Here is a 15,570-nt window from a genome sequence, read left to right as displayed (position 1 = left end):
ACTCTTTATGTTCCCAAAGTTATTTTAGTAAAAAAACAGAAATTTAAAATTTATTTTCCAATGATAAAAATATTTGTTACTTTGATAAGACATACACATAACAAGATGAACAGACATATTCACCTATATTATCAGTTGTGACCTAGTGATAAAAATGAAAATCAGTGATACAAGAAAATTTAATATTATAAATTTCAATATAAATTAAGCTGTATGAAAACCTTTACTGTTATCTATTAAAATTACAATAGGTGATTCACAACAATCTATACTTCAAATGTTAATTCACAGGCCAAGTAAACATTATTTTAATTTAATAGACTAATTTAACTATATAAAATTCATAAATTACAACTGTGTTTTTATTATATGACTTCTCTATAAAAATTAGATTGCCAGAGAAACTCCTATGGCTAGATCCATATGGGAAAATGAACTGAATCAGAATCAACTCTGAACTTAGAGAATTAGGTTGCTTATTTTATCTGTGTAGAACTGTTTGAAAACAAGTTAGAATCTTCAGCAGTTCACGAATTGTAACTACCACTGACTGCTCTCAAGTTAGATGTTGTGGGTCTTTGTGGCTTAAATATAAGAAATTGGGCAAGCTTAACAAATGGAATAGAAATTTTCATTTTCATTCTACTAATAAGAGCAGAAATGAAATAGCTACCACTAAGTAGGGCCTACCATGTGCTTCATACTATCATAAACTTTACATTTATCATTTTATTGAATCTATATAATAACCCTGAAAAGTATTATCACCATAATTTAACAAATAATGAAGTAGAGGCTCAGACAGGTTAAATGACTGAGAAAGCTAGTTAATGGAAGAGTTTGGATTTGTGCCCATGTTCAAGTCTAAAACATCTGTTAGGCAACTCCAGATAAACATGGGATTAGTCATATCACCAATATCATACGAGTGGAGTGTTTTAATTATTATTGAGCATTAAAGTTCAGTGTTTAGATTAAAGAAAAACAAAACTGGAACATGTGGTCTTTCTGGCCGATCTAAACTCAGAAAAAAATTGTCATTAATGCCTCCATCCAGCTCTAGTGATACAACCATGTCATAAAATCATTGCTTTCCTGTTATTCTCCGGATGCCTAGAACATTCCACCTGTGTATATCACACTCTCCTGTCACATAGAGCCTTATGCAACAAAATTTTATATCCCCCAATCAAAACATAGTGCCAAGAGGTAAATTTGGTCAGGGTAAAAATTAGGACAAAATACTTACTCACATAAAGATACATAACAGTTTGATATTTTGCCTCCTGTTCTTGACACTTGAAAAGTGACATCAGCAGTCTAACAATATCGCCCATGATTCCTGAGTTGTGGGCCATGGAATCTAGGGTGAAGCTATGGTGAAAGTACAATGTTGCATAATTCCCCTATAAACAAAAGTGAATTCTATTCACAGAAGCTTCCATAGCTGCAGGAAAAGTCCAACAGCTCAGCTACTTTAGCAACATCTGGCAGTTTGAGCCTATGGATAATAGTTGTTTTTCCCCGTTGACTCTCTGGCCAATGTAAAAGAATTACCAGCTAAGAATCTCTATCAAAAAATAGTTCAGTAGCACAATGACTTAAGGGAAAATTATTGAGGCAACATGGGTATTGTTTCAACATATATATTAATCAAAGTTATAATTAGCTTAGGGCATTGAGATACACGGGCACACAAGTAAAAGATAAACTGAATAAAGATGATCTATAAAAGCACAGAGCACACACTTTGATTAAATTACTTAAATAATTCATAAGTGTGAATATTCTTTTAAAAAGTAATTGACATCCTATTTTTACTAATTTAAAAAGTACTTCTACATGTGTTTTCTCAACAGATGTTTAGGTAATAAAAGACACAAAACCATTTTAAGTAGTAGTATTCAGTGTTACTAAAATCATGGGCATCTTTGAGAGTCTGATGAAAACTCTGGATCCTCTTGTTGGGGAAAAAAATGCTTAACGGTAGCCTCAGATACATGTGGGTTCAAATGGCATCTTTCATTTTTATAGTGAAGGGAACTATGCTCTTCTCAAAACATACGTTAACCAACATTCTAGAATTTATTTCTGGTTCCCTTAACAGCAGGGGTATTACAGGGTTCTACTAAACTGTTCTTCCTATGTTCAGGAATGGAACCTTTCACTGATGACAGTGGAAGATATTATGCCTACTCACTCATAATAACATGCTATCAGTATAACTGAGATAAGACTATGATTTGGAAATGCTAAAATCAGTAAGGTGAAATGGACCAATACCTAAGTCTGTATTATGCATAAGAAGATAGTCAAGGAATCTAGAGAATTAACAGTGAGAAGATGAGGTGGGTGAGCAAATAAAAAGGAGAAAATCTAGTTGTTTCTAAGACAAACATGCGTGAAATCATCCGTATGCAGTCATACTTCTTATCCACTTAAAGGCAATAGAAATTTTAAAATTAAAATGGAAATCCTGCTTTATATTTACTACATGGAATCTTATTTTTGTCTTTATCGAAATGTCATTTGTCCCTATCCTGGGATATCAGGGAGCTGTTTTGGAGCTGGATATAAAGCAGAAGGAATGTGTGAATATATTCACTCTGCTTTCCTAATGGATAGGTTGCATAGAGAGTGCTACAGAAAAAGATATATTTTCCACCTTATTATCGTCAAAAAGTCATAATGATTCTTGGTATGAGATTCACTGTAATACAGAAAACTAGTCATTTATTTTGAAAATATTAAATTCTCATAAAATAAGTTTATAAATAATAAAGTTCAAAATAAGTTTTCAGACGGTTAATAGAAATTAATCCAAAATCACACATATTTTAATCTTACACTAAATTTTGTTTAGATAAAGTATGAGAGGGCTGAGGAAATATATTATTTTGATTTGCTTAAAGTTATATTATAATTATCCTTTACAATCTACAGAGAGCATCCTGAAGGCTATTAATCCTTAAACAGTCATTTTAAACTTGATTTTCAATGAAAATCTAGTCTATGGTCATTTTAAATCTCCTGATTTCCTTGTCTTCCCATTAAAGAGAGTTTAACTACTATGTATTTTCATTTATTTATTTTACTTACCTAAGTCAGGCTTTAGGTCAGTAGGCAAGCTTAACTTCCTTGACATTTTTGCTGAAAAATAAAATGCATTTTTAAAGTTCTGAAGAATATCTGATTCATGCTTATTCATACCAACTGGTCTTCAAGATAGGAGTGAATATTTTTCTTACTAAGTCTAGATGCTAAGATAATTAAGATATGATTAATAATGTTATGGGTGGAAAGTAAATCTTATTTTCAACTTTTTAAAAAGTTTGTACTTACTTGATTGTAACACCTTTGAGTGCTTGAAGCTCTCACTTCAAGAAAGCCTTTTAAATTCTAACTGTTAATTATTTCTTAGGCTCACAGGAAAGGGTTAGGCTTTTCTAAGGAAGCAAAATCATTTCTCAGAAAGAAGGTGTTGCAGATAAGGACAATAGAGGCATAAGACTGAATTTGGGTATGTGATACAATAAAATCTTTCCAGCTCCTCGTCTTCACAGCTATTAGGCTCATTCTTTTTTAACTTAATCTCTTGAATATAGGACATCCTTTATCTACAATCAAATTGAAGTATTTGATTACTTCACAAAAATATTTGGCTCATCCATTTCTTCATATATGTCAACTCAATTTACATTTTAGTAAAAAACAAAAAACCAAAGTCATGCTCAGTCTAAAATTAGAGTATTTACAAAAATATAAACTACAGATACTTCTATTTTGGATTAGAATAATACAAAAGCCTAGGTAAAAAACTACTGAAATTCACTTTCCATCCTGAAAATCAGTTATTGCCTAAATCTAGGAAGTGATTTAAAGTTAGGAGGTGTTTAACTGTATCTATTATGTTAGTGGCAGTGCATGCGTAACAGAATAGTGCTTCCTATGTGAAATTTTGAAAAAGCATTTGTTTGTTAATACATGAATGTGTATATTGGGTTAAATTTTGGACTGTTAGGAGATATTTAAAGAACAGACCCTGCTAGTCCATAAGGGCGCCATGTAAGCAAAGAGAAATCCAGTCATAGTACATAACTTCCACATCTAAAAAAATGACAAATCCAGTGTTAGGAAAGAGGCATTAGGCAAACTGGGAAGGGACAGGGGGAAATCAAGTATTTATTTCTAAGCTTCATTAATCTAATTAGCATCCTTTAAAAAATAACAACAATGGGTCAAATATATGAATCAGTCTTATCCCATTTTCACACAGACTTAATCAATCTCAGTTAAAAGACAAAAAGTAATAGAAAACTAAAATAGCCAAATCTATGGTTGGTTGATCTCACATAAATGGCTGCTCCTGTATTTAATATCCAATTCTCTTAAACCTAGAAGATACTATACCCCTCTCAAAATGTTTTTTAAAATGCAATATTAAACTTTTGAAAGAATTCAGAGGTTTTCACCAAATATCAAAGGTACAATGTACGTAGACTGATAAATAATATCTATACAATATCTGAAGCAGAAAAATCAGTCAGGTACAGTCTAAAGATACTCTTTCAGAATCAGATGATGTGGATGCCTCTCTAGACCCCGCTACTCTGATTTGATTAAGTTATTCTGAAACTTAATCAAGTGCTTATAAATCTTGAATGTGCACACCAGTCACCTGGGTATCTTGTGAAATCAGATTCTTGCACTTCTAACAGGCTCCCAGGAGATGCTGCTGCTGCTGCTATGTGGACCACAGACAGCATCAACGTCCCTAGACTAAAAGCAACTTCAGGATAGGGAACAAGACTAATTCATCAAACCCAGTACGTAGATACAGTAAGTCCACAGCGAACATTTCTTGAAGAAGCTTCAACATCTAGTTTGTAAAATGTGGAAGTGTAAAGTACGGTGGTTAGGACTGGATTTGGAATCAGACCAAATATGAGTTTATATCTAATTCAACCAACTACTAGGTGTGTGACCTTAGGCCAATCACTTTGCCTCTCTAAACCTTAAATTTCCTCATCTGTAAAATGGGAATAGATATTAATGACAATTTCATAGTTGTGAAGATTATATAAGATGACATAAGCAAAACATTAGGCATAATACCTTACACACAGTGTGGATTTAATAAACGTTATTATTTATGAATAATAAACAAATAAAATGACTTTTTCATAAACTGTAAAATGTTACACAGATGAGCTATTAATATACTTTTGTAAACAACCCAATATTTCTTTATTCCAATTCTATGGTAATATTCCAATTAACTAAAACAAGAAAATGGAAAAAAACTTTTAGGATATAAATATAGAATGGCATGCACAACTATAAGCTCAACCTCTTTTTAAGTTCATTTCAAAAACTAAGTTCTATATCTAAACATAAGAAGTGAAATAAACCTGAGTAATTCATAAGATATTTTTATGGGGAAGCGGTGGAGGGGGGAAAAGATTTAATTCCTTGGCATTTCCTGTGTAATTTATATTTATGCCTTCAGGTTCCATAGCCCTTTCTTCTGTAGTCTCCACCTAGTGATACTAAACGCATCTGATGAACTGATCATATAGTTTCAGATACTGAACTTTTCAGTACTAGTATTTCACTTTGTTATAAAGTTTTAATTTTCTCTGCTGATATTCTCCATCTGTTCACTCACTATGACCATGTTCCCATTTCAGTACCTGAACATATAATATTATAGCAGTTGCTTTAAAACTCTTGGCTGCTAATTTCAACATCTAGGTCATCTTATAGTCTGTTTCTACTGATTTTTTAAATTCTTAATTATGGGTCATATTTTCTCATGATTTTGAATTTTTATTTCACTTGTCTAGGAACTTCTGATTGAATGTGGACATATGTTTTGACTGAATAGTACATAATATGTTGAAGGGAGCCTGGATTATACCATCAACCCTAACTGGTGTTGAGTTTTGTTCTGCCATGCAGTTAAATTACTGGTGGATAACAAGCTTGGTTTTATTCTTTGTTAGGGTGGGTCTATTTCAGTTAGAACTTTGTTCTAGGGTATGGCTCTTATGCTAAGAACTGATCCTTACTCTTCAAGAGTGGCCTTGCTGGGATATAAACAGAATGAATGAGGTGCTCAGCAAGGTCTCACTACTTCTACTCCCAGCATCGCATGACCTCTGATATCACTGGCCAGCTCTCAGCCTCACAGCAGGTGGTTGTTAAGTAGGCCTACTGAAGTCTTGACCAGCTCATATGTGGCTCAGCCCTAAGGCAAGGACCTGCGTTGAATCTCCACAGGGATTCTAGGAATCCCCCTTGAAGCAGTTCCTTCTTCTCTAGTGCCCTCCCTCACAAATTCCAGTCACTTTAGAAGCCCAGAACTCCAACTTCCTCCTCCTTAGCTTAATGAGACTGCAACTCCACTTGGGTTCTAATCACTCTGCACTGCAACAGGAAAAGTATTCTCTGGCAGAGAACTGTGTTTCACCTCATGCTTTTTCTTTCTCTTGAGGATGACAGTCCTGGACTGCTCAATGCCTGGCAATAAGAGCCTCATGTATTTTGACTAGTTTTACTGTTGTCTTCTGTGAGAGGCTAAGTTCCAAACCCAAGGTCTAAAGTTGAAATTTAGGCTAAATGTTTCTTTCAGTTTTTGTGACTACTTCAGAGGAATATCCTTGTTTTCAGGTCTGTTTAATCAACCTCCTTGGTGGCAGGTCCAGGAGAGGCAGATCCACTTCTGGAGAACCTCTAGTTAGTCCTCCTGGCTTATAAACTGTACTCTGGTTGTAATTTTGTGAGGAAGCAGTTGCAGACTTTATCCAGTATTTTCTGAAGCTCATATTTTTACTTCTCAGGAGTCTCAGAAGCACTTGCAACACAATTACCTTGTCACCTGATTTCATCACACTGAAAAAGAAACTTCTGCTCATGCTTTGAAGTTACTCAGCTTCCACTGAGGTTTTCAAACTGAAAACATATGATCTGAATGAGTTCTTGGAAGGCAAATTGCCTGTTTTTCTCTTCTTTATCTGTGTATTCTGCAACTCTTGCCCTGGTACCCAGTATCTTCCTTGCTTTGAAATCCTCTGTCACTAGAAACTATAAAATAGTTCTCTTTCTCTATGCCTTTGTCTACAGCAGAAACAATGGGAATGACAGTAAAGAAGTTTCTTCAGTCTGAAGAAAACTGGAGTCAAAGATGGATCTTAGCAGGCTGTTAACCTGAGTGTTTGCTCTCTCTTCTTATAAACCAGAATGAGAATATCAAGCTGGCTCGCTGAATAAGCAGTAAAGAGCTGCGTTTGATTGTAAAGAATAATGAAGTTACACTTAATCACAACAATCATGTCTGCAATGGTAGTTTCAACACCAAGGAAAGATGCATGATGTTCAAGAGAAGTAAATCTTAAGGCAAGGGGACTGCATGGGCCATTATACCATACATGACAGTTCCCTCACGGTTGATGCTTTTTAGTTCTTCGCAAAGAAAAGTTTCTCAATTATAGAGATTCTTACCACTTCTCTGAAATTAAACAGATGCTTTGAAATTTTCCTTTACCTTTTCTACCCACTGTGTTCCACATCTTATTCTTCTAAGGAAGGTTTTTTAAAAGAAAACAGAACTATGACTTTTATATTAATGTACCAACAATAAAAGGTGAAATGACTTCTTATTATGACAGTATGAAGAAGATGCCAAAAAAGCAAACGGATCTTTGTTTACATCGAGAGCAGTTCAATAGTTAGAAAAAAGTGACAATATCACTTTTCTCACCTGCAGAGATACAATGCAACTCTTTTCATGGATAATGTCGAAATGTATGCATATTAAATAAAAGCAATCAGAATAATTAAAAAAAAAAGACTAAAAATCAGCTTGTAGGATAGAGCAAGCAATCCAAGGGGGGGAAAGTGGGACCAAGAAGTAGAAACTCTCCTATCACACACTATTTTAATAGTCATTTGAACTAATAATGTCAGTTTCTACCTCCCATCCTAGAATATAAATTCTATGAATTTGGGAACAGAATTTATTTTGCAAATTACTGTATCTATGCATGTGTCTAGCACTTAATGTGTATGTTCAATAAACATGGCAATGAATGAAAATAAACAAAAACTGTTAGAATTTTTAGAAAGAAGCTGAATTTCTTCATGAAGTGAAAAAGAAAGAAAAAGGGGACAAATTAAATATAGGCTTATTAATCAAAAGGACAACTTTTGGAAATACAAACACTTATCCATTACCTAAGATGAAGGAGAAACTTTAAAAAGATACTAATACCTGTCTGGTAAAGATCTGGCTATTACAAGTTCTCTTAATTCTTGAACTCCTAGAGCTTTTGTCTTCATTATTTTTCCTGTCTCTACATACTTTCCACAAACTCATAAAACTTAACGTCTAGGATATCACCATAATCAAAAACATCTCAAAGCATTTCCTATAGAAGGTAGTACATAAACGTAACATAATAAGTGCTGCGTGCTGAATTATTCCCCCCGAATTCATACGTGGAAGCCTTAACCCTTACTAACTCAGAATACGACCTATTTGGAGATAGGACGTTTAAAGAGGCGATTAAGTTGAAATGAAGTCACTAAGTGTGGGTGCTCATCCAATCTGATTGGTACATGTAAGAAGAAGAAATCTGGATACACAGACACACTAGGGGTGCACGTGCCTAGAAGAACAGACGATGTGAGGACACAGAAAGAAGGCAACCATCTGTAAACCAAGGAGAGAGGCCTCAGAAAGAAAAAAAAACCTGTCAATGCCTTGATCTTGGACTTCTAGCCTCTAGAACTATTCTAGAGAAAGTAAATTTCTATTATTTAAGTGACCCAGTTTGCAGTATTTTCAGATGGCAACTCTAGCAAATAAATACAATAAGTAATGACAGAAAATAAATTGCCACATCAATAGTTCTGTTCAAACGATAGTTGACGAAAAACTATTTCAGTAACGTAACTTTAATTTGGACTAATTTTCTTTATGTTAGGAAGCAAACAGCAAGTTATTTCTAGAAAGATCACTGCATATCCTTCTAATGTAAGAAAAAGATGATTCTATAGAGAGACGCATACACAGTAAGTACTGGTAATAAAACGAACAGACTTTGCTGAGCAGATTTTATTATGAAATTTGACAGAAAATACACTAAGAAATAGAATTAGAGTTTGAGTACACAATATGCCATACTCTTCGGATTTTAGTCATCCTGAAAAAGAAAAAAGAATTCATTTAGAGGAATCCCTACTTGTATAATGGTTTTAAAATACCTGTCTGAAATTTCATTCTTGACAATTAAGAGTAAGTAACACGCTTTTTTCAAAAGAATGAAAAGAACTGAGGACAGTCTCAGAGACCTCTGGGACAACATTAAACACACCAACATTCGAATTATAGGGGTTCCAGAAGAAGAAGAGAAAAAGAAAGGGACTGAAAAATATTTGAAGAGATTATAGTTGAAAACTTCCCTAATATGGGAAAGGAAATAGTTAATCAAGTCCAGGATGCACAGAGAGTCCCATACAGGATAAATCCAAGGAGAAATACACCAAGACACATATTAATCAAACTGTCAAAAATTAAATACAAAGAAAACATATTAAAAGCAGCAAGGGAAAAACAACAATTAACACACAAGGGAATCCCCATAAGGTTAACCACTGATCTTTCAGCAGAAACTCTGCAAGCCAGAAGGGACTGGCAGGACATATTGAAAGTGATGAAGGAGAAAAACCTGCAACCAAGATTACTCTACCCAGCAAGGATCTCATTAAGATTTGATGGAGAAATTAAAATCTTTACAGACAAGCAAAAGCTGAGAGAGTTCAGCACCGCCAAACCAATTTTACAACAACTGCTAAAGGATCTTCTCTAGGCAAGAAACACAAGAGAAGGAAAAGACCTACAATAACGAACCCAAAACAATTAAGAAAATGGGAATAGGAATATACATATCGATAATTACCTTCAATGTAAATGGACTAAATGCTCCCACCAAAAGACACAGACTGGCTGAATGGATACAAAAACAAGACCCATATATTTGCTGTCTACAAGAGACCCACTTCAGACCTAGAGACACATACAGACTGAAAGTAAGGGGATGGAAAACGATATTTCATGCAAATGGAAACCAAAAGAAAGCTGGAGTAGCAATTCTCATATCAGACAAAATAGACTTTAAAATAAAGACTATTAGAAGAGACACAGATGGACACTACATAATGATCAAGGGATCGATCCAAGAAGAAGATATAACAATTGTAAATATTTATGCACCCAACATAGGAGCACCTCAATACATAAGGCAAATACTAACAGCCATAAAAGGGGAAATTGACAGTAACATATCATAGTAGGGGACCTTAACACCCCACTTTCACCAATGGACAGATCATCCAAAATGAAAATAAATAGGAAACACAAGCTTTAAATGATACATTAAACAAGATGGACTTAATTGATATTCATAGGACATTCCACCCAAAAACAACAGAATACACCTTTTTCTCAAGTGCTCATGGAACATTCTCCAGGATAGACCATATCTTGGGTCACAAATCAAGGCTTCGTAAATTTAAGAAAATTGAAATTGTATCAAGTATCTTTTCCGACCACAACGCTATGAGACTAGATATCAATTACAGGAAAAGATCTGTAAAAAATACAAACACATGGAGGCTAAACAATACACTACTTAATAACGAAGTGATCACTGAAGAAATCAAAGAGGAAATCAAAAAATACCTAGAAACAAATGACAATGGAGACATGATGACCCAAAACCTATGGGATGCAGCTAAAGCAGTTCTCAGAGGGAGGTTTATAGCAATAAAATCCTATCTTAAGAAACAGGAAACATCTTGAATAAACAACCTAACCTTGCACTTAAAGCAATTAGAGAAAGAAGAACAAAAAAACCCCCAAAGTTAGAAGAAGGAAAGAAATCATAAAGATCAGATCAGAAATAAATGAAAAAGAAATGAAGGAAACGATAGCAAAAATCAATAAAACTAAAAGCTGGTTCTTTGAGAAGATAAACAAAATTGATAAACCATTAGCCAGACTCATCAAGAAAAAAAGGGAGAAGACTCAAATCAATAGAATTAGAAATGAAAAAGGGGAAGTAACAACTGACACTGCAGAAATACAAAAGATCATGAGAGATTACTACAAGCAACTCTATGCCAATAAAATGGACAACTTAGAAGAAATGGACAAATTCTTAGAAATGCACAACCTGCCAAGACTAAATCAGGAAGAAATAGAAAATATGAACAGACCAATCACAAGCACTGAAATTGAAACTGCAATTAAAAATCTTCCAACAAACAAAGGCCCAGGACCAGATGGCTTCACATGCGAATTCTATCAAAAATTTACAGAAGAGCTAACACCTATCCTTCTCAAACTCTTCCAAAATATAGCAGAGGGAGGAACACTCCCAAACTCATTCTACGAGGCCACCATCACCTTGATACCAAAACCAGACAAGGATGTCACAAAGAAAGAAAACTACAGGCCAATATCACTGATGAACATAGATGCAAAAATCCTCAACAAAATACTAGCAAACAGAATCCAACAGCACATTAAAAGGCTCATACACCATGATCAAGTGGGGTTTATTCCAGTAATGCAAGGATTCTTTAATATATGCAAATCAATCAATGTGATAAACCATATTAACAAATTGAAGGAGAAAAACCATATGATCATCTCAATAGATGCAGAGAAAGCTTTTGACAATATTTAACACCCATTTATGATAAAAATCCTGCAGAAAGTAGGCACAGAGGGAACTTTCCTAAACATAATAAAGGCCATATATGACAAACCCACAGCTAACATCGTCTTCAATGGTGAAAAACTGAAAGCATTTCCACTAAGATCAGGAACAAGACAAGGTTGCCCACTCTCACCACTCTTATTCAACATAGTTTTGGAAGTTTTAGCCACAGCAATCAGAGAAGAAAAGGAAATAAAAGGAATCCAAATCGGAAAAGAAGAAGTAAAGCTGTCACTGTTTGCAGATGACGTGATACTATACATAGAAAATCCTAAAGATGCTACTAGAAAACTACTAATCAATGAATTTGGTAAAGTAGCAGGATACAAAATTAATGCACAGAAATCTCTGGCATTCCTATACACTAATGATGAAAAATCTGAAAGTGAAATCAAGAAAACACTCCCATTTACCACTGCAACAAAATGAATAAAATATCTAGGAATAAACCTACCTAAGGAGACAAAAGACCTGTATGCAGAAAATTATAAGACACTGATGAAAGAAATTAAAGATGATACAAATAGATGGAGAGATATACCATGTTCTTGGATTGGAAGAATCAACATTGTGAAAATGACTGTACTACCCAAAGCAATCCACAGATTCAATGCAATCCCTATGAAACTACCACTGCTATTTTTCACAGAACTAGAACAAAAAATTTCACACATGTATGGAAACACAAAAGACCCCGAACAGCCAAAGCAATCTTGAGAACGAAAAACGGAGCTGGAGGAATCAGGCTCCCTGACTTCAGACTATACTACAAAGCTACAGTAATCAACACAGTATGGTACTGGCACAAAAACAGAAATATAGATAAATGGAACAGGATAGAAAGTCCAGAGATAAACCCACGCACATATGGTCACCTTATCTTTGATAAAGGAGGCAGGAATGTACAGTGGAGAAAGGACAGCCTCTTCAATAAGTGGTGCTGGGCAGGGAGATCAGCTCGGTGCTTTGTGACTGCCTGGAGGGGTGTGATAGGGAGGGTGGAGGGAGGGAGACGCAAGAGGGAAGAGATACGGGAACATATGTATATGTATAACTGATTCACTTTGTTATAAAGCAGAAACTAACACACCATTATAAAGCAATTATACCCCAATAAAGATGTTAAAAAAAAAAAAAGTGGTGCTGGGAAAACTGGACAGGTACTTGTAGAAGTATGAGATTAGATCACTCCCTAACACCATACACAAAAATAAACTCAAAATGGATTAAAGACCTAAATGTAAGGCCAGACACTATCAAACTCTTAGAGGAAAACCTAGGCAGAGCACTCTATGACATAAATCACAGCAAGATCTTTTTTGACCCACCTCCTAGAGAAATGGAAATAAAAACAAAAACAAACAAATGGGACCTAATGAAACTTCAAAGCTTTTGCACAGCAAAGGAAACCATAAACAAGATGAAAAGACAACCCTCAGAATGGGAGAGAATATTTTCAAATGAAGCAACTGACAAAGGATTAATCTCCAAAATTTATAAGCAGCTCATGCAGCTCAATAACAAAAAAACAAACAACCCAATCCAAAAATGGGCAGAAGACCTAAACAGACATTTCTCCAAAGAAGATATACAGACTGCCAACAAACATATGAAAGAATGCTCAACATCACTAATCATTAGAGAAATGCAAATCAAAACTACAATGAGATATCATCTCACACCAGTCAGAATGGCCATCATCAAAAAATCTACAAACAATAAATGCTGGAGAGGGTGTGGAGAAAAGGGAACCCTCTTGCACTGTTGGTGGGAATGTAAATTGATACAGCCACTGTGGAGAACAGTATGGAGGTTCCTTAAAAAACTACAAATAGAACTACCATATGACACAGCAATCTCACTACTGGGCATATATACCCTGAGAAAACCATAATTCAAAAAGACTCATGTACCCAAATGTTTATTGCAGAGATGGAAACAACCTAAGTGTCCATCATCGGATGAATGGATAAAGAAGATGTGCACATATATACAATGGAATATTACTCAGCCATAAAAAGAAATCAAATTGAGCTATTTGTAATGAGGTGGATAGATCTAGAGTCTGTCATACAGAGTGAAGTAAGTCAGAAAGAGAAAGACAATTACCGTATGCTAACGCATATATATGGAATTTAAGAAAAAATAAATGTCATGAAGAACCTAGGGGTAAGACAGGAATAAAGACACAGACCTACTACAGAATGGACTTGAGGATATGGGGAGGGGGAAGGGTAAGCTGTGACAAAGCGAGAGAGAGGCATGGACATATATACACTACCAAACGTAAAGTAGATAGCTAGTGGGAAGCAGCCACATAGCACAGGGAGATCAGTTAGGTGCTTTGTGACCACCTAGAGGGGTGGGATAGGGAGGGTGGGAGGGAGGGAGACGGAAGAGGGAAGAGATATGGGAACATATATATATGTAGAACTTATTCAGTTTGTTATAAAGCAGAAACTAACACACCATGGTAAAGCAATTATACTCCAATTAAGATATAAAAAAAAAAGTAATACGCTTTTTTCAAAGTGGAAAATATTAAAGTTACCTGTAAAAACGGTATTACTGCACACTTGACTCATCTTCTCTTTCAAGATGAGCTTCTGTTCTTTCAGTAGCCACATTGTGGATTAAATGTAAAGATGAACTTCTATAGATGTAGCAGCCACATTTTGGGTTGAATATTGGGGAATATAAACTAGAAATATCAGTACTAATTTGTTTTATAATGAATTAGAATAATTTTAAAACTTAAAATTCTATTTAATTTCATACAAACCTTTTCAAATTCATATGGCGAACTCCAAATAAACCTCTGAGAACTTATTTTTCGAATTGTAAATATAAAAGAATTGGGAAGACAGCACAAGAAGAGACCATACACTATGAGAGCAGTGACATGCTACAGTGTATAGTGCACAGACCAGGATTCTGATCTTGACTAAGTCATGATCATGGGATATTTCTTTGGATAGGCTCAATTTTTTATCTTGAAAAATAAAGGGGCTTGAGCTGCTTTAAAACTGTAGGATTTAATAAGTTAGTGATTTAGAATATAATGGTTCAGAACAGATATAAGTCTGTTAGAACACTTTAATATGAAAAAGGGATCATTGGGACTCATGTATAGGAGAACTCATGAAAACAGCACTTGGACATTATCTTCATTTAAGTAGACTTCAAAAATTACTTCAGTTTTTGCTAAGAAGGAAAATTAATTGTTCCCCAAGTAACTGCTAATTCAAAAATTTGAGACATAAAAAGGGCCCTGGAGGTATTATCTTTCCTATATTAATAAATGTCATACGACAAATATCTAGTATAATATCTAGAACTTAGGAGGTGTCCATTAAATAGAGCTACTGGGATGGGATGAATTGGGAGATTGGGATTGGCATATATACACTACTATGTATAAAACAGATAACTAATGAGAACTGCTGTATAGCACAGGGAACTCTACTTAATGCTCTCTGATGACCTAAATGGGAAGGAAATCCAGAAAAGAGGGGATACATATATACGTATGGCTGATTCACTTCGCTGTGCAGCAGAAGCTAGCACAGCACTGTAAAGCAACTACACCCAAATTAAGAAAAAATAGAGCTATTATTCTGTTTGTTTTGGCACAGCACTAATTAAGTCACCATACTTTTGAATCTTTATTCTTTCATCTCCAGTATTATTTCCCCCTCACAGTTTCATGTAATCATTCCTTCTATATGAAAATCAGTAATAAAATGGGGCATGGGCAGGGTTGTAGACTATAGAATCCAGCTAG

General features: G+C 34.8%; 1 protein-coding gene across 6 annotated transcripts in view; it reads right to left on the bottom strand.

The window, feature by feature from the left end:
• Positions 1 to 15,570, bottom strand: part of STXBP5 (syntaxin binding protein 5) — a 165,692-nt gene that overhangs the window by 30,667 nt on the left and 119,455 nt on the right. For all 6 annotated transcript variants that reach the window (XR_013830897.1, XM_079939884.1, XM_079939885.1 and 3 more), the window contains one exon: positions 3,100 to 3,150. Coding sequence is in view for 5 of the 6 variants with exons in the window: in XM_079939884.1 (XP_079796010.1) it covers positions 3,100 to 3,150 (51 nt within the window). In the remaining variant the exon portion in view is untranslated. The remainder of the gene's footprint in view (positions 1 to 3,099; positions 3,151 to 15,570) is intronic.

This window comes from Stenella coeruleoalba (genome assembly GCF_951394435.1).
Source record: "Stenella coeruleoalba genome assembly, chromosome: 12".
NCBI lineage: Eukaryota > Metazoa > Chordata > Mammalia > Artiodactyla > Delphinidae > Stenella > Stenella coeruleoalba.
This window is presented reverse-complemented; position numbering and strand designations above follow the sequence as displayed.